Here is a 25,128-nt window from a genome sequence, read left to right on the forward strand (position 1 = left end):
CTCTACGCCCCTCCTTATACTTGCCCAAAAAGCACATGACTTACATCACCTTAATGCACAAACCCTTAGGATTAAATATAAGATCACCCGGGAACAGGCTCTCCAAATAGTCCCTAATTGCAAGGGCTGTGTGACCCTACTGCCTGACTCTCACCTAGGGGTCAACCCCTGTGGGCTGGTTCCTGGAGAGCTCTGGCAAATGGATGTCACCCATCTTCCCTCCTTTGGTAAATTAAAATATATTAATGTCACCATTGACACCCTTAGTGGCTTTATCTATGCATCCCTACAGACAGGGAGGCCACCAGACATGTTATAAGTCATGTTCTGGCTTGCCTCACAGATTTACCTCAACTTAAGATTGTTAAAACAGATAATGGACCTGGATATATTAGCTCTAATTTTAAAGACTTTTGTTCCCAACTCAGAATTAAACATGTCACGGGTATTCCTTATAATCCTCAGGGACAGGTTATAGTTGAAAGAGCTCACCAAACCCTTAAAAATATGATCCCTAAATTACAGTCCAATGGGGGAATATTATTCCCCCTCCCCGGTAATCACAAAAATTTATAAATCATGCACTCTTTGTCCTTAACTACCTTGTCATGGACAATGGAAAAACTGCAGCAGACCGACTGTGGCACCCCCATAATTCTTATGATTATGCACCAGTCCTATGGAAGGACCCATTAACATCCCAGTGATTTGGCCCTGATCCAGTCCTCATTTGGGGACATGGATCAGCCTGCATTTATGACTCAAAGACTGGGGGCGCCCGTTGGCTAGCCGAGTGCCTTGTTAAGGCCTTTAACCACCCAGGGGACAACCCTGAGGAAAAGTCTAACTATGCTTAATTACAGATCATGCTGACCATGTTCCCCTTCATCTGGATCCCTGGAAGCGCCATCACGTCTGCCCTTGCTACATCGCCTCACCAGATCTTCAACTATACCTGGGTGATTCTTTTTCTTTTTCTTTTTTTTTTTTCTTTTTTCGGGGCTGGGGAATCGAACCCAGGACCTTGCGCTTCCTAGGCAAGCGCTCTACCACTGAGCCAAATCCCCAACCCCACCTGGGTGATTCTTAATGGCGCCAGAGATGTGGTGTCTGCCAACTCCACCACCACTGCACGAGTTTCCTGGCCCAATTTTGAGTTCCTGCAGTTCTGGGAAAGAGGCACTTCCACGCGTACAAAGAGAGAACCCATCACTGCCGTGACTCTTGCAGTACTCCTAGGCCTGTCAGCTGTGGGGACAGGAACTGGGGTTGCCTCCCTAATCACCTCCCAACAGAGTTATCATCAGTTCCGTGCCGCCATAGACAGGGACATCAGTGAGCTTCAACAAGAAATAACCTATCTTAAAGATTCAGTCGCTTCCTTGGCTGAGGTTGTTCTACAAAATAGAAGGGGATTAGATCTTCTCTTTTTCCAACAGGGAGGGCTCTGTGCAGCCCTCAAGGAGTGTTGCTTTTATGCAGATAAGACAAGACTAGTAGAAAACAGCCTACAAAAAGTTAGAGAAAGTCTACAAAAGAGACAAAGAGAAAGAAAAGAGTGAAGCCTGGTATTGAAAGGAAAATTATACAGATTTAAGGTTTAAAAATATGAAGTTAAAAGAGTAAGTTTCAAAATTCACAAACTCAGGACTAAACACTGTGAAAAGCAAGTTCAGGCAGCCCCGTCCTACCGCTAGAACTAACAGACCATAAAAGGAAAGGAATGCAGAACAGACCAGGAGTACCGGATCTGACTCACAGGCCACCTGGCAGGAAGAGATAAGCCCCCAGCCCCCGACATTCAGGACGCCCCAAACCTGCCAATGTGTGTAGCTATATCTTATTACCTCATCATGTGAAATAGCCAATCATATGTGAACATGTCTATGTGCCTCGTTTGAATCCACCAATCCCCGTAACTATGCATTTGCTTCTGTACGCCCGCTTCTGCTTCCCCAAACCCTATAAAAAAGCCCCATGCTGGAGCTGCTGGGCGTGCAAGTCCTCCCAAGAGACTGTGTGCCTGCAGGTACCTGTGTTTTCCAATAAACCTCTTGTTGACTGCATCCCGAGTGGACTCCGGCTCGGTCATTGGGCTTGGGTCTCCTCCTGAGGTAAAAGGTCCCTCCAGAGGTCTTTCAGTATAAAAACGGTTTTCTGCCTCTCCCTGCTCACCACTCTTCTACCCAGTATCCTGGGTCCCTTTATAGGACTTCTGCTACTTGTCTCCTTTGGTCCATGGGTGCTTAGAAAGTTAACTGATTTTATCAAGGTCCAGGTAAATTCAGCTACAAAGCAGCTCTCAGTCCATTACTACCACCTCCATTGTGAGGAGGCTGAGACAACCGGGGAGTGTGATACTCCCCTTGGGTCACCCGCGGCTGGCCTCAACTTCTCCACTCTAAATACAGCCTATAACTCAGGCTGGAAAATCAGTCGCTGGTGGAAGTGTCAATGACGGGAATATTATGATGCCACATACCAGGTATAATTCATAAGGGAAATTGGTAGGAAGTTTTCTTTCTTGCTCCCGCCAGCAGGGACCCAGTTATTTGTGGGGGTCAAGGGGGACCCATACCTGTGGGAGAACGGACAAGAAAGAGGAGTGAGACCAAGCAGTGTCCTAGTCAAGGTCTGTTTATTGAGAGGAATGTACAATATTTAAAGCTCTGAAGCAGGAATTGAAGCTTAGGGTGGGGTGAGTACTGGGAAGTGCCCAAGGACATAAGGTGAATCTCTAAACCAAGATATTCTCCTTAGACAAGGAGGCAACAGTCTTCCAGGAACAAGTTCTTTCTTTGAAAAGGTCAAGCCCTTCTCAGGAATCTGACTAGTCCGGCAGTCCGGTCCCGGACATCTCCACCTTTCCTTAACTATCAGTGGGAGGAAGTTCTGTCTGTATGGTGTGCATCCACAACCAGCACCTGATCGGTGAAGCCCTGTGTCTTAGGCTACACAGGTTGCCCCCATGTCTGGCACTCTCACTTGTTCCATTATTTCCCAGTGTAGGGGAATGCCAGGGGCTGAGATGCAGGAGGGAGTGGGTGGGTGGGTGGGGAAGCTCCTGCATAGAAGGGGGGTTGGGGTAGGGGGTTTATGGAAGGAAAACTGGGAAAGAGGGTTGCATTTGAAATGTAAATCAAAAAATTCAATAAAAATAAAGACTTCCTGGAAATAATATAGATGCTATTCTCTTGGGACATTTCTCCTCTGCTAACCATCCAGAACATGAGCATGTTTGTCACTTACAAATGATCTGAGATAAATAAACGGACATGACAAACAAGGTACCTAAAATTAAGAGATGGGTTCCAAAGTAGATGATCACTGGCAGTGTTTTTCACAACTGTAACACCAAGAATAGAGAGAGTCCAAGCCAAGTCATGGCTACACTTAAGAGTTCAGTTCAACCCATAAAGAAGGGGAGGGGGTAGGGGGATGTTTGCCCGGAAACCGGGAAAGGGAATAACACTCAAAATGTATATAAGAAATACTCAAGTTAATAAAAAAAAAAAAGGAAAAAAAAGAGTTCAGTTCAGACCTTCTGTGTCAAGCCTCATTTATCTAAATTTATCCATCAAAGGGAAAAACCATAGAAAACCAAAAATAACTTGAAAGAATAGGAAACAATACAGAAATAAAGAAAACCATCATGCTTATCTCTTATGTCTTAGCATATACATATTTTAAAGAAGAGATAGCTTAGGCCAAGTTTTTCCAGCCTGTAATCTTTTGATACTTTTTGACTTCACATAAGTCCATCATCCCAATACAACTAAATGTAGCCTTTTTTTCTTATCATCACTCCCAATTGGATATGAGTTTAAGTTTATATCTGCAATCTCTAATCATAAAGGAAGGAAAAGAAAGATTTCAATTCCCTGAGTGCCAGTTTTAATTACATGGTAATGTTCACTCAGAGCAACCTTGGGTATGTGGTGTGCAAACCTATCTCAAAAATAAACACACAAACTAAGAAAAGGTATAATTACTTTCACTGCATAATGCACGAAGTATTTTAAGTGTTATTGAACATTCATAAGAATGAACAGAACAGTAAATTAGGGGCATCAAGGTAAATTTGAAAATGACTGGAGTGAAAAATAATGTCTTAGTCTCTTAAGGCAGAGTCCCCAACTGAACACGGAGCTAGGCTGACAACCTTAATAAAGCTTCAGCCATTCTCCAGACTCCTCTTTGATCAATGCTGAGGTCAGAGGTGCACAAGCTGCAGCCAAACTCAGTTTTTCATGTGGCATGAATGGTTTGAGCTCAGGTTCTCATGCCTGCCCTGCAAGCAATTTAACAACAGAGCCACCTCTCCAGTCATGATCACTTTTTCAATTTCAGGCTAACTTCTCTTTGTGAGGCTTGTGCATCCTTGAAACTCAGAAGGAGAAGAGGACCTTTCCTAGCTATATATTTGTCAGTGATACCACTAGAATTTGGACTCTGTCAGATCAGAGCTTTCTGGTTGATAGCTCAACACAGAATAACAAATGAGTGTCAGTTCAAACCACTGGCTGTCCTAATGTTCTCACTTCAGTTGCTGTGAGAAATGACCTCAGAACCATGCCTTTCACTACTGCTCACCTAGAGTGAGAACTGGTAGGCATCTCTGCCTGTCATTACCTCCAGTCCCAGATGCTGACAATAGGGAGGATTCTGTGTGTCCCTCACCAAAATGAAATAAGCATGCACACACATTTTCTCTCAATTTAACCCCTGACACAACCTGGCAACCCTCCCTGATTTCATGTAAGACCTATGGTCTCTTGTCAACAGCCTCAAATCTCAGATACTCCCTAGGGAGAAGTGCAATTTGCTTTACTGTCCTCAACTATCCAAGTGCTCCCAAGGTGAATGGAAGCCAAAGAAATATGTGTGTAGGAGTTACTAGGTTCCTGGTATAAGCTAGAAACCTAGCCTCTGCTGAGCTGAGACAGCATTTCACACATTTCACTGTTCTAGAAGGCCTTGTGATGCCCCCAGGAAGAAGTGAACATGACTCACTGTGTTACCATGTCTCTCGCCATTCTTTCTGTATTTCCATCTCATTCCCTCATTTGCACTTGGGATCATGTTGACTCCTGTTAGGAAGTATTATACACATACACTTTCTGTTCAGTTGAAACCATCCCTATCAATCCCAGATCTTCCTGCCAAGGATCATTTCACAAACAGCTACAAATGACTACACAAAGGGGTAACTTCAACCTGCCATTTTTCATGGCCTCCCAGAGATATGGAGCTGAGATTTTGTAAGATGACCTTCCTTCTCTGTTTACTTTTAGGTCCAGAATATGGGTTTTCAAACATTCTGTTTAACTCAGATTTTGCACGCTGCTATTGGGGGTTTATTAGCTTATTCCTATCAGAGACCAGCAATCCTTTGTCATCTGACATGAGACTGCTGCTCCTGGGGCCGTGATACCCCTCATAACATTAAAAAGTATGTTTAACAACTTTGTGCAAACTAAAAATTCTGTTTGGGAGTTTCTTGTCTGAGTGGACATCTTTGTAACACACCCCAGATTTGGAGTTGTTGATCTTCCCAACCCTCCCATGTATTCTCATATTCCAGGGTTTTTCCGTTAAATTTTACTAGTAGTTCTTGCTATTTTACAATTGCTCAGATGTTCACTATATATTTTTGTCCCTCCTTCCTGTCTTCCATTTCCCCCGTGCTCTTCCCCATCCCCTACCCCTCTGCCTTATGATTTTGTTTAGTATTCCATGGTTTCAACAGGGCTGTCTGTGTAATCCTGATTTAGGAAGTAACCATCAGATCTCAGTGAACTCACTGGTACATAACAGGAGTCCCTCTCTCTATCTCTATCTCTGTCTCTTTTTGTCACTCTCTTCTCTGTCTGTCTGTCTCTGTGTATCTGTTTCTTCTCCTTCTCTGTCTTCTTCTTCCCTCCTGGAACTGATCACTTGTCACCAGATCAGCAATATTTAATAGGGCCCCATGAGTCCCTTCTTCTCCCTTATTGGCAGACTTGGCTTTTGTAGACCTAGTGACAGCACAGACAGGTGCTGGGATTGTGAAGTCTGTTTCCTATTTAGAAGATGTTACCTTGTTGCCCCTCTATCTTCTGTCTTTTCCTTTTATTTATTTGTTTGTTTGCCAGTGTTCTGCAAGGTTTCCTGAGCCTCAAGGAGTGGTATGAATGTCTTTCCTAGGGCTATAAACTGAACTTTTATTCTTATTGTCTTGCAGCCATTAGTCTTTGCATTTATCTGTGTTCGCTATAAGAAGAGCTTTCTCTCTTTGAGGCTGAGAGTGCCCTTTGTCTGTGGATACAACTAGAGATATTTAGGAGTTAGTTTGATATTCTGTCAATTTGGCTATTCTCACAGGCTTTATTTTGACTCTCTCTCTCCAGTACTAAATACTTCTTAAAACCCTGCCAAACTGAGAATACTTTCATCTCTGAAAACATTTTTAAAACTGGGTCTCTCCTAAGTTTGGGGTGAGAAGGAAAAAAGCTCTAATCCAGGAAAGTGACCCCTGAATACTTGAGAAGAAAACAGCCAACAAAATAATGCCCCCTCAAGATGATTGGTTAATTTTTATTAGCAGAATTAGATTCATAGGTCACTTCTGCAATGATGCTTATTTTCTGCATCAAAGCAGAAGTCTCTGGTGAGTTCTAACTTTTCAATACTGTTGAGTGAAGCAAGGTTTCATATTATTTCAACAATTGCTCTAGGATTAAGCTACCTTCATTCTAATCTATCAGTAGAGGTTGTCACAAATTTAAATATTTACATAATAACAGGATACTCTTTCTCTGTTCATACTTTCATTTTGGGACTCTTCTTGCTTCAACTACATATTCTATTCTGACACTTTAAGTAAAAGTTCTTACTCTACAAGCATTGAGATTCATGTTGTAGATCTGAAGGTAAAACTGAAATGAAAGCCATAGTGTATCCTCAATTCAGTGGAGTGGAGCAGTATGGGATCTAGTGCTGAATTGTATTCTCATTTCTGTTACTTACTAGCCCTATGGACTAAGGCAAATTAAGATATTCTGCACCCAGAGCTAAGGCCACGGTCCTTCACACCCAAAACCTGCCAGCAGGGAGCTGGTCCACCAGGAGCACTCACACTCCTAAGCCCACAGGTAGGACCCCACTTTCTCTCCACTGACTGTCCCAAAAGGGACCCACCAGGAGCACACTGGGCACAGGAACCACAAAGCACCCTGGTACAGGACAGTTCCAGTTTTCCATCTGTTCCCAGAGCTAAGGTTGTCTCACAGCCCTTTGGATGTAAAACCTTCTTGGAAAGAGCTGATCTTCCAGGAGCACTCTCACTCCTAAAACCACAGGTGAGAGACTCCACTGACTGTCCAAGGAGAGACCTGACAGGAGGACAGGACATGGGAGCCACTGGGTGGCCTGTGACAGGACACTTCAGATCTCCATCTGTACCCATAGCTAAGGCTGCCCCACAGCCATCCAGAACCAAAACCTGCCTGGAGAGAGCTGGTCTCCCAGCAGTGCTCACACTCCTAAGATCACAGGTTCAGCAGCTCACAGGCCTACAGAAAGGGACAGAGACAACAAGACCAATCAACATCATAGATAACCAGAAAGTGTGAGATAAGCTCAAGAACCTAAGCAACAGAAACCAAGACTACATGGCATCATCAGAACCCAATTCTGCCACCACAGCAAGTACTGGATACCCCAACACACCAGAAAAGAAAGATTTAGATTTAAAATCACATCTCATGATGATATAGAGGAATTAAAGATAAATAACTCTCTTAAAGAAATACAGGACAACACAGGTAAACAAGTAGAAGCCCTTAAAGAGGAACCATAAAATCCCTTAAAGAGATATAGGAAAACACAACCAAATAGGTAAAGGAATTGAACAAATCCAGGATCTAAAAATGGAAACAGAAATATAAAGAAATCACAAAGGGAAACAACCCTGGAGATAGAAAACCTAGGGAAGAGATCAGGAGTCACAGATGCAAGCGTCATTAACAGAAAACAAAAGATTGAAGATTCAGGGGCAGAAGATATCAAAGAAAGCACTGACACAACAGTCAAAGGAAATGAAAAATGAAAAAAGCTCCTAATCCAAACCATCCAGGAAATCCAGGACACAATGAGAAGTTCAAACCTAAAAAATAATAGGTATAGAAGAGAGTGAAGATTCCCAATTTAATGGGCCAGTAAATATCTTCAACAAAATTATAGAAGAAAACTTCCCTAACCTAAAGAAAGTGATGCCCATGAAGATACAAGAAGCCTACAGAACTCCAAATAGATTGATTGACCCAGAAAAGAAATTCCTCCCATCATAAACTAGTTATACAGAAAACAGAAAACGAAGAAATAGTATTAAATGCAGTGAGGAAAATGGTCCAGTAACATATAAAGAAGGCAGACCTATCCGAATTACACCAGTCTTCTCACCAGAGACTATGAAAGCCAGAAGATCCTGGACAGATGTCATACAGACACTAAGAGAACACAAATGCCAGCCCAGGTTACTGTATCCAGCAAAACTCTTAATAAAGGTAGATGGAGAAACCAAGATATTCCATGACAAAACCAAACTCACACAAACTATTTTCACAAATCCAGCCCTTACCATTATTATCCAGAATAATAGATGGAAAACTCCAACACAAGGAGTTTCTTGCTTCCTATAAAAAGAAAGTAAACTTCTTGCAAAAAACAGAAAGAAGAGAGACATAAAAATATAATTCCACCTTTAACAACAAAAATAACAGGAAACAACAATCACTATTCCTTAATATCTCTTAAAATCAATGGACTCAATTCCCCAAAAAATAGACATAGAGAAAGCGACTGGATATGTAAACAGGGCCCAGAATTTTGCTGCATACAGGAAACATACCTTAGTGACAAAGAAAGATACCATCTCAGAGTAAAAGGCTGGAAAACAATTTTCCAAGCAAATGGTCCGAAAAAGCAAGCTGGAGTAGCCATTCTAATATCAAATAAAATCAAATTTCAACAAAAAGTAATCAAAAAAGATAAAGAAGGACACTTCATATTCATCAAAGGAAAAATCCACCAAGGTGAACTCTCAATCCTGAATATCTATGCTCCAAATACAAGGATACCTACATTCATAAAAGATACCTTACTAAAATTCAAATCATGCATTGCACCTCACACAATAATAGTAGGAGATTTCAACACCCCATTCTCATCAATGGACAGATCTTGGAAACAGAAATTAAACAGAGACATAGAAAAACTAACAGAAGTTATGAACCAAATGGATTAAACAGATATTTATAGAACATTTAATCCAACAAAAAGAATATAACTTCTTCTCACCACCTCTTGGTACCTTCTCCAACATTTACCATACTGTCTGTCACAAAACAGGCCTCAACAGATACAGGAAGATAGAAATAACCCCATGCATCTTATCAGATCACCATGGACTAAGACTGGTCTTCGATAACAACAAAAACAACAGAAAGCCCACATACAAATGGAAGCTGAACAATGCTCTACTCAACAATAACTTGGTCAAGGAATAAAGAAATTAAAGACGTCTTAGAATTTAATGAAAATGAAGGCAGAACATACCCAAACTTACAGGATAAAATGAAAGCAGTGCTAAGAGGAAAACTCATAGCTCTGAGAACTTCCAAAAAGAACCTGGAGAGAGCATACACTAACAGTTTGACAGCACACCTGAAAGCTCTAGAACAAAAAGAAGCAAATAACCCCAAGAGGAGTAGAAGACAGGAAATAATCAAACTCAGAGCTAAAATCAACCAAGTAGAAACAAAAAGAACTATGCAAAGAATCCACAAAACCAGGAGCTAATACTTTGAGAAAATCAACAAGAGAGATAAACCCTTAGCAAGAACAACAAGAGGGTACAGAGAAAGTATCCAAATTAAAAAAAGATCAGAAATGAATAGGGAGACACAACAAAAACTGCAGAAATTAAAAAAAAACCATCAGATCCTATGACAAAAGCCTATACTGGACAAAAATGGAAAATTTGGAAGAAATGGAGAATTTTCTAGACAGATATCAGGTACTAAAGTTAAATCAGGATCAGATAAACCATCTAAACAGTCCCATAACCCCTACAGAAATTGAAGCAGACATTAAAAGTCTCCCAACCAAAAAAATTTCCAGGATCAGATGGTTTTAGTGCAAAATTCTATCAGACCTTCCTAGCAGACCTCATACTAATACTATCCAAACTATTCCACAAAATTGAAACAGATGGAGCACTACCGAATTCCTTCTATGATGCCACCTTATACCTAAACCACACAAAGACCCAACAAAGAAAGAGAACTTCAAACCAATTTCCCTCATGAATATTGATACAAAAATCCTCAATATATTTCTCACAAATCGAATCCAAGAACACATCAAAACGATCATTCACCATCATCAAGTAGGCTGCATCCCAAGATGAAAGGATGGTTCAATATAAGGCAATCCATCAACATAATATACTATATAAGCACACTCAAAGGAAAAAATACACGATTATCTCATTAGATGCTGACAAAGCATTTGACAAAGTTCAACACCCCTTCATGATAAAAATCTTGGAAAGACCAGAAATTCCAAGCCTATACCTAAACATAGTAAAAGCAATATGTAGTAAGCCAGTAGCTAACATTAAACTAAATGGAGAGAAACTTGAAGCAATCCCACTAAAATCAGGGACTAGACAAGGCTGCCCACTCTCTCCCTACCTACTTAATATAGTACTCGAAATCCCAGTGAGAGCAATCAGACAACCAACAGAGGTCAAAGGATTACAAATTGGAAAGGAAGATGTGAAAATATCACTATTGACAAATATGATTAATATTCTTAAGTGACCCCAAAAATCCCACAGGAGAACTCCTACAGATGATAAACAACTTCAGCAAAGTAGCTAGATGCAAAATTAACTTTGAAAAATTATTAGCTTTCTTTTATACAAACAATAAACAGGCTGAGAAAGAAATTAGGAGACAATGACACCCTTCACAATAGCCACAGATAATGTAAAATACCTTTACTCTATCCAAGCAAAGTGAAAGATCTGTATAACAAGAACTTCAAGTCTCTGAAAAAAGATACTGAAGAAGATATCAGAAGATGGAAAGATCTCCCATGCTCATTGATTGGCAGGATTAATACAGTAAAATTGGCCATCTTTCCAAAAGTAATCTAGAGATTCATTGCAATCCTCACCAAAATTCCAACTCAATTCTTCATAGAGTTAGAAAGAGCAACTTGGTAAATTCATTTGGAATAACAAAAAACAAAACAAAACAAATCAAAAACAGGATAGCCAAAACTATTCTCAATAATTAAAGAACTTCTGGGGGAACCTCAAGGTGTATTGGCACAGAGACAGGCAGGCAGATCAATGGAATACAACTTAAGACCCAGAAATGAACCCACACACTTATGATCACTTGATCTTTGACAAAGGAGCTAAAACCATCCAATGGAAAAAAGACAGCCTTTTCAACAAATGGTGCTGGTTCAACCGGAGGTCAGCATGTAGAAGAATTCAAATTGACCCATTGTTACGAGACAAAGTTCAAGTACAAGTGGATCAAAGAACTCCACATAAAACCAGATACACTGAAATTAATAGAAGAGGAAGTGGGGAAGAGCCTCAAATACAAAAGCACAGGGGAAATTTCCCTGTACAGAATGAAGGCTTATGTCATTGATATTGTAGGATGCATGGGGGTACTTCAATCTTCTTGTATCTGTTGAGGCCTGTTTTGTGACAGACAATATGGTAAATGTTGGAGAAGGTACCCAGAGGTGCTGAGAAGAAGTTATATTCTTTTGTTTTAGGATAAGTGGACAACACAGCAACTAACTGCTTAGAAAATGATCTCCACCAATCCTATATTCAATAGAGGGCTAATATCCAATATATACAAAGCACTCAAGAAGTTAGACTTTCCAGAATCAAATAATCCTACTAAAATGGGGTACAGAGCTAAACAATGAATTCTCTACTAAGGAATACCGAATGGCTGAGATGCATGTAAAAACATGCTGAACATTCTTAGTCATCAGGGAAATGCAACCCTGAGATACCACCTCAGACCAGTTGGAATGGCTAAGATCAAAATTTCAGGTGAATGTGGATGGTGGTGAGGATGAGGAGAAAGAGGAACACTATTCCTTTATTGCTGGGATTGCAAGCTGGTACAACTATTCTGGAAATCAGTCTGGAGGTTCCTCAGAAAATTGGACATTCCACTATCTGAGGACCCAGATATATCTCTCCTGGGCATATACCCAAAAGATGCTCCAACATATAACAAGGGCACATGCTCCACTGTATTCATAGCAGTCTTATTTATAATAGCCAGAAACTGGAAAGAACCCTGATGCCGTTCAAAAGAGAAATGGATAAAGAAAATGTGGTACATTTATACAATGGAGTACTACTCAGCTATTAAAAACAATGACCTCATGAAATTCGTAGGCAAATGGATGGTACTAGAAAATATCATCCTGAGTGAAGAAACCCAATAACAACAACAACAACAACAACAAAACAAAAAAATACAACCCACGTGATATGTACTCACTGATAAGTGAATATTAGCCCAAAAGCTCGGTATACTTAAGAAAAAAAATCAGATTATATGAATCTCAAGAAGAAGGAAGGCCAAAATATGGATTCATCAGTCCTTCTTAAAAGGGGGAACAAACAAAACAACTCGCTATTTTATCAGTGATTAAATCCTTTCAGTGCACTCTCTGCCGGGGGCATTTTAGACTCCAGTGCCACTAAAGCTCAGTGTGGATTTGCATTTGTTTCAAAGTTCTCTTACCATTTAGAACCCAAAGGTTTGAGTTAACTGGCATCTAGGAAGCCACCACTTTCAGAATCACGGTTAGTTTCTAAGACCAGGGTTTCCATCTCCTTCCAGAAACACACCATCCTGTAAGGGAGCCCATGCTTTTCCACGAAAAGCCTACTGAGCCATGGGTGAGAGCAAGTACGGCTCCTGTAGTTATTCTAGGGGTGCGCACTCTTCAGTGCACATTCAGGGTCCTTACCTTGGCCGCAGAAGTCTTTCGGTACTGGCCGGCAGCTGGTGGAGAGCAGCAAAAACAGCACGCTTCTGGGGCACCCGCACTAAGACCCAGTTCCTCCCCTCCTCACAGGAAGCAAGAGTAAACACATCCTGTCAGAGGTGGGCTCTGATGATTGACAGCATGGCCACATTGCTATGGCCCTCCGCTCCTGTAGAGGCAGTATGTCAGGGTGTGATTTCCTCACTCTACTTCTGAAGACACCCAGCCTTCCCCAACTCTAACACTTTCCTCACTCTATTGCACACAGAGAATGCCTGAGTCTCTGAGGCACCCTCTGTAATTCCTGCCTCATCCACAATGCCATAGTGACACGCCCTCCTCACAGCATTTGGAGCTTAGTTCTCAGCTTTCAGGTCCACTTTTGTGCTTTCCAAGAACTCCCCTCCTCCCCGCGAGGGAAGTAGCTGCAAGAAGTAAAGATTACAAGGTCACAAACTCTAATACAATGGTTCTCACCCTTCCTACTGTGAACCTAATACAGTTTATCACGTGTTTACCCCAAGCATAAACTTATTTTGTCACTACTTTTTTTTTTCTTTTCTATTTTTCGGAGCTGGGGACCGAACCCAGGGCCTTGCGCTTGCTAGCGCTCTACCACTGAGCTAAATCCCCAACCCCTGTCACTACTTTTTAACTGTAAATTTTACAACTGTTAAGAATATTAGAGTAAACATCTGCAGACTATCTAATATGCAATCCTTGTGAAAGGGTTGTTTGAGTTGCCACCCCCTTCAACCCACCACTGGGGTCGCGACCCACAGGATGAGAACCACTGGGCTAGTACCGCTCAACCAGGATCAGTGATCTTGGGCTACTGACCTGTATGTACCCCAGTCTACCAGCTACAGAGGTAGCCCTCCCTTGTCTCAGTCCTTTGAGTCGGGGAGGTCTAGATACACTACTAAGTTTGGCAGTTTTGTCATGGGCCTCACAGTGCTCTCGTCAGATTTGACTTTCAGAGGCAAGAAATACCTGGGGTAAGGACCAGTCGTCATGGGAAGACACAATTTCTTGGGACCCAGAGGAAGTGATCTAAGCAAACTTCACATGGTGCACATAGCTTGAGTTTCTGGTGACTGATAGCGGAGATGGGGTTCTGAGCCCATATTTTCGCTTAGTAGACAATTCCTTCCATTTCACATAGGGTCTCTCAGCTTGACTCTGGCTTTGACCAGGAGCCTGCTTTGCAGAACTGGGGTCTCAGCCCCTCAAACCCATCAGACTGCTTGCTGTGGCCCTGGAGGGAGGGATGAGAGTACCATAAACTCTGTCTGCGATTGAGCAGCATGGCTCCTGGGCTCCTGGCACTGTCCCTTCTATTAGTCCTGGGCCATGTGCTTTTAACATAGAATTTCCCTCCCCTCATTACGTGAAATGAGAGTATAGCCATGCCTATTAGGACCCGTTGCCCATCCCTCACAGCCAGTAACATGGTTGAGGGGTTTGAGGTAGCATTCTTTGTATGATTTTTCCTCCTGTGGTTATTACTCCCCTTTGTACCCATTAAAGACAATCCTCCTGGCTCTTACAGGGCATGTTCTGTCATTCCCAGCATCCTTCAGGAGAACAATTGAGTAGGCTCATCCTCAGCTCTGAAACCTAACAGCAGCTGTCAGTTCATAAAGACTTTGCTCTTAGTGCATTATTTTTTAAAGTGTCACTATCATTACTTTCTTGAATTCCTTTTTATTTTTTTGTATTCATGTGTGTACAACATTGTGTACATAGGCATATGAGTTTCATGGCACATAATTAGAGGTAAGAGGACAATTCCTAGTACTAAGTCCTCTTCTTCCATTGTAGCACCCAGGAATTGATCAGTGGTAATTAGTCTTATGGATCAAGTGCTTTTAGCTGCTGAGTCATCCTGTCCATCCTGTATTTTTAATTCATGTTGGTCCATCTTTTATGGTTAGGTAATTCTTCATCTCTCAAGAAACACAGATGCCATTTACCCTCCTTAGCATGTTATCCTCTTATACCAGCTTCTTTTCTCATTCAACTAGTTTAGGCATTATTTTCTGTAGAGCACATTATGGTAGAGATATTTAGGGCCAGTATGAGCCTGCAGTCGTGGACACCATTTTTAAAAGGTCCATTTCAATGATTCCCTGAGCCAGTTTAAGTTTAACTGAAGGTAATCATAAAATAATCAATCCCTTCTAGAGCCTCGGAGTCTAGCTATTCCCTCCCACTCATACTAAAACCATAGAGTAGAAAATTATTAACAATTATGCTTGACTAATGGCCAACAGACATGACAAGGTCATGTGTCTAATAATCTTTAAAGGAAATAGTCTGTGAAATGTAGAGGTAGTTTTAATTGAGAAACATAGAAATGAAAGCATTAGAGGGAAATCTTCCTGAATACTCACGCAATGAGGAAAAACTAGGAAGGGGACTGTATCAGGGCAAACAATAAGTCCTCTGTGTTCCACCAGGAATCTGTTATTCTAGGGCGTGGCACACTGTGGTGGTTTGAATGAGAATGGCTCCATAGTCTCATTTTTTTCTGCTTAATCCCTAGTTGATTAAACCGTTTCAAGGGGGTTTAGAAGGTGTGGTCTTATTGGAGAAGGTATGTCTCTGGAGATGAGGTTTTTTGACTCTGTCTGCCTGTCTCTGACTCTGTCTGTCTGTCTCTCTCTCCAACACCCTCTCTCCTCTCTCTCTGTCTGCTACTTGTGGATACTGCTCAAGTTTCACGCTTGTCTGCTTCTTGCCATGATAATGGACACCCTCTCTAAAACTGTAAGCAAGCCCATAATTAAATGCTTTCTTTTATAGGAATTGCTTTGGTCATAGTGTGTCTTCACAATAGAACAGGAACTACTAAGGCACTTGCCCTTTCAAGGTAATATCATAAACAGTCTCACTTTTGCTACTCTGAGTTCGTCACTGCTCTTATTATAAACTAAGGGCCCACATTTCTCACAAAGTGCAATCAGAATTTTAGCAAACAGAACTATGCTTATTTCCCCAAAATCCTCATTCAAGATTCCTCATCTGAGTGTTTATCCTATGTGAGGACCCTACCTCTGCTATATTTATGTCAGCTTCTGCAGACAAATGATCTTAATAGATACAAAAAAAGGATGCATAACAGGAGTAGGGTTTGGCAGCATTAAAAGCTTGATAAATAGGTTTGAATATGTCATGCATTTGGCATGAGTGTATATTGTCATTATTTATTAATGGATGATTGTATTTTCATCTTATCATAAATACTTCTTAAAAACATTGCTTCACTGCAGCTATGAGCAGATTCTCCTCTTCTGATATTCCAGAGAAGAGGTCTGCCACTGAGAAGGAATTTGATGTGGAAATGGACATTACAAAACAAGGATTTGAAATTGAAGAATGGAATACTAAACAACATACACACGCAAAAGTAAACAAAAACAAAACATTATTTAAGGTAACCCCTCTCTGTAAGACTAGTAGAATGGAGGTTATTCTACAAAATATATTCGAGTCCTGCTTTATTTATGAATTCCTACCCCATCTAGACTTGAACATAAAAGATAAACAAGAAGATAATAAAAGGAGGATAGAAAGGGGGATGAGAATAACAATATAGAAATAAATAGAAAGAAAATAAAACTCGTGATTATATCTTCTATCTTTTGCTGGCCTGACTTAACAGGTTTCTTTAGAAGTATTTATCTTCTCAAAAAGGGCTTAGTCCAAAGATATTTTGATCCCCTCATCTTCTAAACATATATACCGCAGGCGTATTCCTATTTTAACTAAATGTACATTTTTATCTTTCTGCATACTTTAGTTTGCCAGGAATTTTGGATCACACCTGTAATCCCCGTAGTCAGGAATTAGCAATCTGTGAGGCTAGCCTTGGCTACATAGAAGTTCTAAGGCAACCTATGTTATAGTGTAACATCCTGTCTCAATGACAAGTAAATATAAAAACCTGACATTGATTTTGCTGATCTTGTTACAGTTGTTCTAATTACATGCAGGAGTTTGAGTAAAGAGGTTTTATTGATTGTGATAGATTCACAACCAGAAAAATGTGACTTAAGGGCTATAAGCTTCAGGTTGTACAAAAGAATGTTGTGACCCTAGATTTTCTCACACAGGGTAAAAGACAAACCCAACTTGTCTTTTAACCAGTTTGCTGAACTGTGTGAATTCAGAGACTCTTTGAGATTCAGATTCCAACTCTGTGAAATGGTTTGGGTAAGTCTTGCTCTCTCCAACTGGTAGAAGATAAGTAATGAAATAAAATACTTGGCACAGTGACTAGCATATTTTAGGCTTTTCTCTTCAACTGTCTGATGGCTTCAGTTTTCAATCAGTGAGTCAGTAATGACCTTAGACCTGATATAAAGAAAATGGGGGAGTCTCATCTGACAGTCCTGATCTAAAACCTTTTCAGTGTGATAATATAAGGCAGAACATGACACTTTTCTGTCTCTCTCTACTCAAAGATATAATGTCTGCTCGGTCCTTACCCAGGTAACCTGGTTTATCCCATCACAAAATGAGATAACCCTTTTTGTGAACTTCATATTATATCCTCTATCTGAGGCCTGTATTGTTTTAGTCCCAGCAGTAAGAAATGAGTAATATATTCTCCAGTGTCCTAGTTTGCTTTGTATTACAGTCTGATGTCTCTATCACCGTGAAGAGACATAATTCCTACGGTAACCAAGAAAGAACACATTTAATCATGGGCTTGATTACAGTTTCAGAGGTTAAGTCCATGACTAACATGGTGGCAAACAAGGCAGCAAGCAGGCAGGCACTGCACTGCAGTAGTAGATGAAAGATTGCTTCTTATCTATAAGTTGGAGGCTGAGGTAATGAGACTGTGTGACACACGTTGTCTAACAAAGCCACACCTAATCTTTTCCAAAACATTCCCACCAACTCTGGACCAAACATTAAAATATATAAACCTATGGAGACTATTCTAATTCAAGACCCCACATGCCAAGCCTTAACCTCAATAGGCATGTAGCCATTCCATAATGCAAATTCATTTAATACAATGTCAAGAGTACCCATAGTCGGGGTTGGGGATTTAGCTCAGTGGTAGAGTGCTTGCCTAGGAAGCGCAAGGCCCTGGGTTCTGTCCCCAGCTCCAAAAAAAAAAAAAAAAAAGAGTACCCATAGTCTTTCACCGTCTCAACACTGTTTCAAATTTCAAAGTCTTTTCTGAGATGAGAGACAATCTCTTAATTGTAACCCCTTGTTAAAAGAGCATATAAATCAATGTTTCTTCTTTAAATTTAGTTTTCACTTATTCACTTTACACTCTACTCACTGTCCCCCTCCTGGACAATCCCCTACAATCCTTCCCTCATCCCCTTCTCCTATGAGTGTATGGGGGCTCCTCTGATTATTTCCCTACCCTGGAACTTCAGGTCTAGTTGTTTGAAACTGTCAGAAATAATGGGTGGATCTCTCTGTGACACACCTTATATTCTGATATTTTGATACCCACAATTCTTCTATAAATATTCGTATCTCAGACTTTTTTTTTTAACTTTGTCTCTGAGATTAAATAATTCTAGGAAATGTCTGAAACTTTTAAGTCTAGGATAATCTCACCCTAGTATACCTTCTTGAGAATACCTTCCTGTACCCAGAGTGACATGGGATGGAGAGTAGATCCAGGATGCACAGGGAAAAGAATATGTTCAAATAATCATTCCCTTTTTTGGGTAGAACTACAGTAACAGCTACCCTGAGAGGCTTACGTTCCACAGTGAGTAAGATGTCTATAGCAGTGCTGAGTGAAAAAATGCTACTGCTCTACAATAATGTGTTCCCCTTCCTGACCTGAAGTCATATATATACCTTGAAATTATATAACATTACAAATTTAAATATGCATGATGCCATTAAATATTCACTTTTTAATGAATTATGATTTCATTATTAAAACACTTTTTATTACAATTATTTGGGGAATCAGAAAGCATGCAACGGCATGCTTATGGCACAATTTGTGGAAGTGTGTCCTCCTTCCACCATGTGGATGCTAGAGAGAAAACCAAGATTGTCAGGTATAGTAGGTGCTGAGACATCTTGCAGGCCTTCCATTCTATTTTGGAACTTTCTCTTTTGCTTCTAACTCCATAATTTGGGCACACATACCTTTTATATATTTACCAAGATGTGTGCTGGAGTACCAAAATAACAGGCTCAGTTTTGGTTTTCAGCTTAGCAGTGAAGTGTTGTAGGAATCTAAATAGTGGTCCAGTATGAACTCTGTTACTTACTATCTCTGTGAACTCAGTAATATTTGGATATTCTGTAACTCTTGAACTTTCCACTAAGAAGTGAATTTAATAGTCCTTTGCAGAAGGACCAAAAAGATTAATGTTGAATGCATGGTTTTGGTATCTGATTCATCCTGTATTCACTTATTGAAGGCTGCTGTTCATTAATATAAGCATTTTGAGCTATTTCATTGTAACTATCTACCAAGATATGTTTTTCTTCAATATTTAACCTGAGAGATGCCATAAAAATATAGTTCTCGGGGCCTCAAAAAGAGAGTGAAAACAACAAAAAATTCTGTCACTAGTAAAGAAGAAATGGAAAAATGTGTTTTGTTCAAGCACACATTCCCATTTCTTCTTTAGGAAGGAGACGACATTTGACCCACACCCATAAAGAAAACTTCTTTAAGAATGTATCATTGCTGAACAAAATGTGGATGTTCCCACTCCTTCTTAAAAGAGGAAAAATACCCATAGGAGGGGATATGGAAGCAAAGTTCAGAGCAGCGACTCAAGGAATGGCCATTCAGAGCCTGCCCCACATGTGGCCCATATATATACAGCCACCAAACTAAATAAGATTGATGAAGCTAAAAAATGCATGCTGACAGGGACTGGATATAGATCTCTCCTGAGAGACACATCCAGAGCATGTCCAATACAGACGTCAATGCTAGCAGCAAATCACTGAACTGAGAATGGGATCCCCTTGGGTGTAAGTAGAGGAAGTATTGACAGAGCTGAAGGGGCTCGAGACCCCATATGAACAACAATGCCAAGCAACCAGAGCTTCCAGGCACTAAGCCACTACCCAAAGACTATACATGGACTGACCCAGGGCTCTAGCTGCATATGTAGCACAGAATAGCCTTGTTGGGGCACCAGTGGAAGGGGAAGCCCTTTGTCCTACCCAGGTTGGGCCCCCAGTGCAGGGGAATATGGGGGGGGCAGTAAGGGGGATGTATAGGGGGAATAGCCATATGGGGGAGGGGGAGGGGAAGGAATGGGGGCTTATGGACAGGAAACCGAAAGGGAATAACATATGAAATGTAAGTAAAGAAATATATCTAATAAATTTTTTTTTAAAAGAAAATAAACAAGTTATTCATAAAAAAAGAATGTATCATTGCATAGGTAGCTGGTGGGTATCATTTTGATAAACATCTCCAGGAAGACTACTCAAGAATAGATGTTCAGTAAACAGAAAAACAGTGTTTTGGTAAAGGACAAACCTTAAAAAAAGAAATCCAATTCACTGCAATTTGGTTTCTTACACATTATTTAATAGCATAAGCAAAGCACGTATCATGTCTTACAAGTTTGAAAAGAAAATATGGAGTAAAACAACACATGAACTCAAAGTCTATTATATTTTCTCTATCTTCTTTTCTCTCTCACTCTCAAGCACATTTACATTCCAATCCCATGTTGCCTTAAGGTAATTATGAAATTTCAAATAATATTTCACATCAAACTTTCAACCCTCAACTTGGTAAACAGCAATGAAGGCATAATCTATTGTATTATTTCTATGTAACTTCTGACTTCAAGTAAACACTATGATAAAAGACACTAAACAATTTTATCAACAACTAATTTAAGCATCACAAAAACAAAGCTTAGTGCGATCTTTCAATAACACAGTAGCGACTACCTTAGTTTTCACTAGTAGGTGTAGGCGGGCGGGACTTGGCTTTAGAACGTTTCTTGGCCTTGGATTTCGTGCTTTCCTGGCCTGTACCTTCAGCTTGGGTTTTATCTTTTGCCTTAAAAGATTCTTCATGATTGGATGGGGAGGGAGAGGAGTCAGTTTCATTGATGCGGGCCAAAAACTCCATCACCTTTACTTGGCTCCTTTCAGCGTAGGCTTTTGAACCCCACAGGAACTGATAGGACGGAGGGTCACTATCAGGAACCTCACGGTATTCTAGGTACTCTTCCTGCACTAGATCTTCAGTGATGAGCTTCCTGGCATTCCCAAAGATGATGTGTGGGACCCCATCATAGACTCCTAACATATTCAGGAAATGCCAGACCTCCTTCTCCGGGGCACAGTAGTTGTTTAAGTAGATCACACTTAGGAGGGGGATCAGAATGCCCCTAGTAGGAACACCCAGCTCACTGCTCCCACTTCCATCATCCTGGAATTCTAGCTTACTGACAAGCTCATAGGCTTGGCCATGGGGCTGGATTTCTTTCAACTCAAGGCCAAACACCATATCCATGCGGTTGGAGGCTTTCTTAAGGATCTCAGGGAACTGCTCCTTGAAACTTTTGGTGACAACATTCAGCATTTCTTCCCTCAGTAGGGGCTCCTTGTGTTTGTACTTGCTGAGCATGTACTCCATCAGCATCCCAGTCTTCCTTGTTAGAAGATCTTGCTTTGGGCTCGTGGATTGCTGGGCCATAGAGGAACTCACATTTTTCTTCCGTTGGCTCTTGGCATTTGGATCAACCCTTTTGCAGGCAATGCAAATACTGAAAGTGGTGGTACAAGACATTCCTTGAAACAACTTGGTAAGGGTATCAGAAGAGGGACTTGGGACAGCATCTCCAGAGGCCTGAGCAGAGGAAGAGGATGACCCTTTTTGCTCTGATGGCATGGTCTGAGTACCCTCAAGCTCCTGGGACTCAGTTTTGGCCTGGCGGCGCTTCTCACGAGCTCGGGCCCTACTCTTCTGTCCCCTGGGCATGATGGATATGGTCAGTAACAGCAGGCAGGAACAGACAGCAGAGCAGGTGACTTGGATACCTAGACCGAGAGAATGAGATGAACACCTTAATTGTGTTTTGAATATATTGCCTTTTATCAATATTCCTTTAACTTTCCCCAAAACTGCAGGGCTCCTGTTCTGATCAGCCTGCAGCTATTGACAAAGATCAACAAGGCTCCCTGTCTTCTAGTGTCTAAGCAACCCCAGTTCTAGGATTATATCAGTTCTTTTTAGCTTCTGGGCCACTCCTTTCTGCAGCTCTCATTTGACGACTCAACGGTTGCTTGTAGCCCTGAGGGAGACTGCTTCAGGGAGTTTCAGTTCCACTGCACTAACTGGGTACACAAAGTGCTGAGAACCCAGCAAAGCCCTTTCAGTCTTGAGTGCTTTGGGGTCTTCAATCTTCCTCCAGGTTCCTTACCTAGGCTCCCTGTAAATTTGACAACACCCTATTCTAAACTTTTAGACTGAGGATATTCACCCTCTGAGCTAAAACAAAGAGCCTAGTCAAGTGTTGACACCAGCAGCTCTTCTCTTTGCTTTCTGAAGGTGAGCAAGTACTCAAAATAATGATTATTGCTAATAATGCTAGCAGGTCCATAGGTTACAATAGATCTGGGGCTCTAAATGGGCCGCTTCTTTCTGAAAATGGTGACTCACGGTAAGTCATTGTCCCAAATTCACTCCTTTCAGGCACTGCATACATACCAAGGCTTACATGAATCTACTCCACTAGCTGCTGATTTTGTGAAGCCACTTCCCAAGGAAATGAGACAGCACTTTACTTGGTCACATCCCTCAAGAGATTTAAACAGTCTTACACTGCTTTCAACATTTTATTTTGTTTCCAGCCCATGTTACATAATTCTGTGCTTAAATATTCTTTTTTTTCGGAGCTGGGGACCGAACCCAGGGCCTTACGCTTGCTAGGCAAGCGCTCTACCACTGAGCTAAATCCCCAACACCTTAAATATTCTTAACTAATACTTTTCTTCTTTGCATATTTTGACTATAATAAATAATATGTTTCATCATGAAATTATATATATATATATCACTTTGATTACATTTTTCTGCTATTGTCCTCTCTTTCCCCTGCTTGTCTTTTTTCACAGGGACTATTGTTTCTCATGAACCTCTCATGTCTAAAATTGTATGTCGTTCTTAAATATAGGATTAAATCCTTCTGTGTTTTCTTTGTACTATATCTTGTACTTTAAACATTGTTTCACTACACAGTTCAGGATGGCCTTGCTTTTCTTCTGTCTCTGCATCCTCCCACACGCTCCCCCAGGTTGTCTAAATACAAGTTATTTGGGCCTTTTTAGTTTTCTTCTTCTGTTTAAAAAAAAAAACAGTTTTTTACTGTTATTGTTTGGGTTTTGTCTTTCTTCTTTGGGGGAGTGAGGGAGCACTTTGATCCCTGAATACCTGAGGATTTAGACATTTCGTTCCACGTTTACTTGTCTAATCTTCACGGGGCCTTCTAGAGCTCAGTGCAAAGGTGGCTGAATGCAGAGGCACAATTATTTAGAACGTGTATTCCTTATCACTCACGGTTTAAAGTTTGACTTTAATTGCGAACATCACCATGCCATCTTCAGGGCTCCTTCCTAAGATCAAGATTCCCTCCCTGTTCTGAGACATTCTAAGATGCGTCACAACCCACGGCTTTCTCACAACAAGCCCGGCGACCTAGGGATGGAATTGAACACAGCCCCCTTGATTATCAGAGGAGTACGTTCTTCTTAATACATATTCTGGCTCCTTACCTTGACCCAAGACTCCTTTTGGATTTGGTAGCAGCCGTTATATGGGAAGGTATGCAGTACCTCTGCCAAAGGCGCCAACAACCCAGCTTATCACTTCCTCCAGGAAGAGAGGGTAGATCACATCCGGTGAGGGGCTGGCCCTGAAGATTGACAACAGGTCCGGGTTGCTAAGGAACCCCACTGTCAGTTCAATTTGGAAGGCAACCTGAATTTCCTCCCTGTACTCGGGTAAGTGACAGAATGTCCTCAAACCTTCCCACTTTCCTCAGTCCACAGCACACAAAGCTCTTTGTGTAAGCCTCCAAAACCCACTTGCAGCCTATGTCCGTACTCTCACCACTATGCATCTTTCCATTTCTTAAATCCCCGGAACCTCCTGATTTTGCATGTTACCTTATATTGTATGTTCCTTCCCCATTGGGGCTTTCATCTCAGTTTTAGATAAACTTTCACAAAGACAGGGGAGTAACAAGATTGCAATGTTGTCTGGTATATCACTTCTGACATTTTTTTTTTTCTTTTCTTTTTTTTTTTTTGAGCTGGGGACCCCAACCCAGGGCCTTTGCGCTTTGCATAGGCAAGCGCCTACCACTGAGCTAAATCCCCAACCCCCAAAAGCCTACAGCACCAGGTATTCCCAGGCGGTCTCCCATCCAAGTACTAACCAGGCCCGACCCTGCTTAGCTTCCGAGATCAGACGAGATCGGGCGCGTTCAGGGTGGTATGGCCGTAGGCTGTCTGGTATAGCACAATCATGTACTAGGATCCTTTCTTCTATTGACTCAAATATGTCAGCAGCAAACTTTGCCCTCCTAGTGCTTAGTCCTTAGAGTAGAAGTCAAGACATGACATAAAGCTTTACCGCTTTCTCTCTGGCCTCCCAGAGATGAAAAGAGAGTTAATTCTTCTGATGTCTACCTACTTTCTAGAGTGGCCTAGCAGACCTGTGATACTTCTTAAAGTCCTCCAGCCTCCATCTTCCTAAGCTCACACCTTCCTAAGTCACAGAGCAGGTAATGCAGCCAAGCCTTATCTGAATATACAGCTGGAGTTTCTCAGGTCAGAGAACAGGACTCTGAGTCCCTGTTTGGGGACAGTCCCTCTCATTCCCACTTAGAACCCTCCCTTGAAGAATTAAGGCCCTGCTCATTACATCCCATTAGGCACCTTGCTGGGACATACTTTATATGCTGGCTCAACAGAGTGGATTCTGAGGATCCTGCAGTATTTTTTCTTCTTCTTCTCTGAGCCCACCTCCATATTCTTTTTTCTTATAATTTAAGT

General features: G+C 41.2%; 1 protein-coding gene and 1 non-coding gene across 2 annotated transcripts; both read right to left on the reverse strand.

Moving 5' to 3' along the window:
• Window positions 1-21,013: 21,013 nt before the first annotated feature.
• LOC116888518 (melanoma-associated antigen B4-like) lies at window positions 21,014-22,051 on the reverse strand. Its single transcript, XM_032889817.1, has one exon. It carries the CDS (start codon window positions 22,049-22,051, stop codon window positions 21,014-21,016), a length of 1,038 nt encoding a protein of 345 aa, XP_032745708.1.
• Window positions 22,052-24,460: 2,409 nt separating this feature from the next.
• LOC116889416 lies at window positions 24,461-24,579 on the reverse strand. The gene has a single exon (XR_004386381.1). It is a non-coding gene; the product is annotated as a 5S ribosomal RNA (ribosomal RNA).
• Between the last annotated feature and the right edge of the window lie 549 nt (window positions 24,580-25,128).

The sequence above is a fragment of the Rattus rattus genome, chromosome X (assembly GCF_011064425.1).
Source record: "Rattus rattus isolate New Zealand chromosome X, Rrattus_CSIRO_v1, whole genome shotgun sequence".
Lineage (NCBI taxonomy): Eukaryota > Metazoa > Chordata > Mammalia > Rodentia > Muridae > Rattus > Rattus rattus.

Bases quoted from the DNA above. Each gene is read 5' to 3' on its own strand.
- LOC116888518 (XM_032889817.1), bottom strand. From the start codon at position 22,051: ATGCCCAGGGGACAGAAGAGTAGGGCCCGAGCTCGTGAGAAGCGCCGC.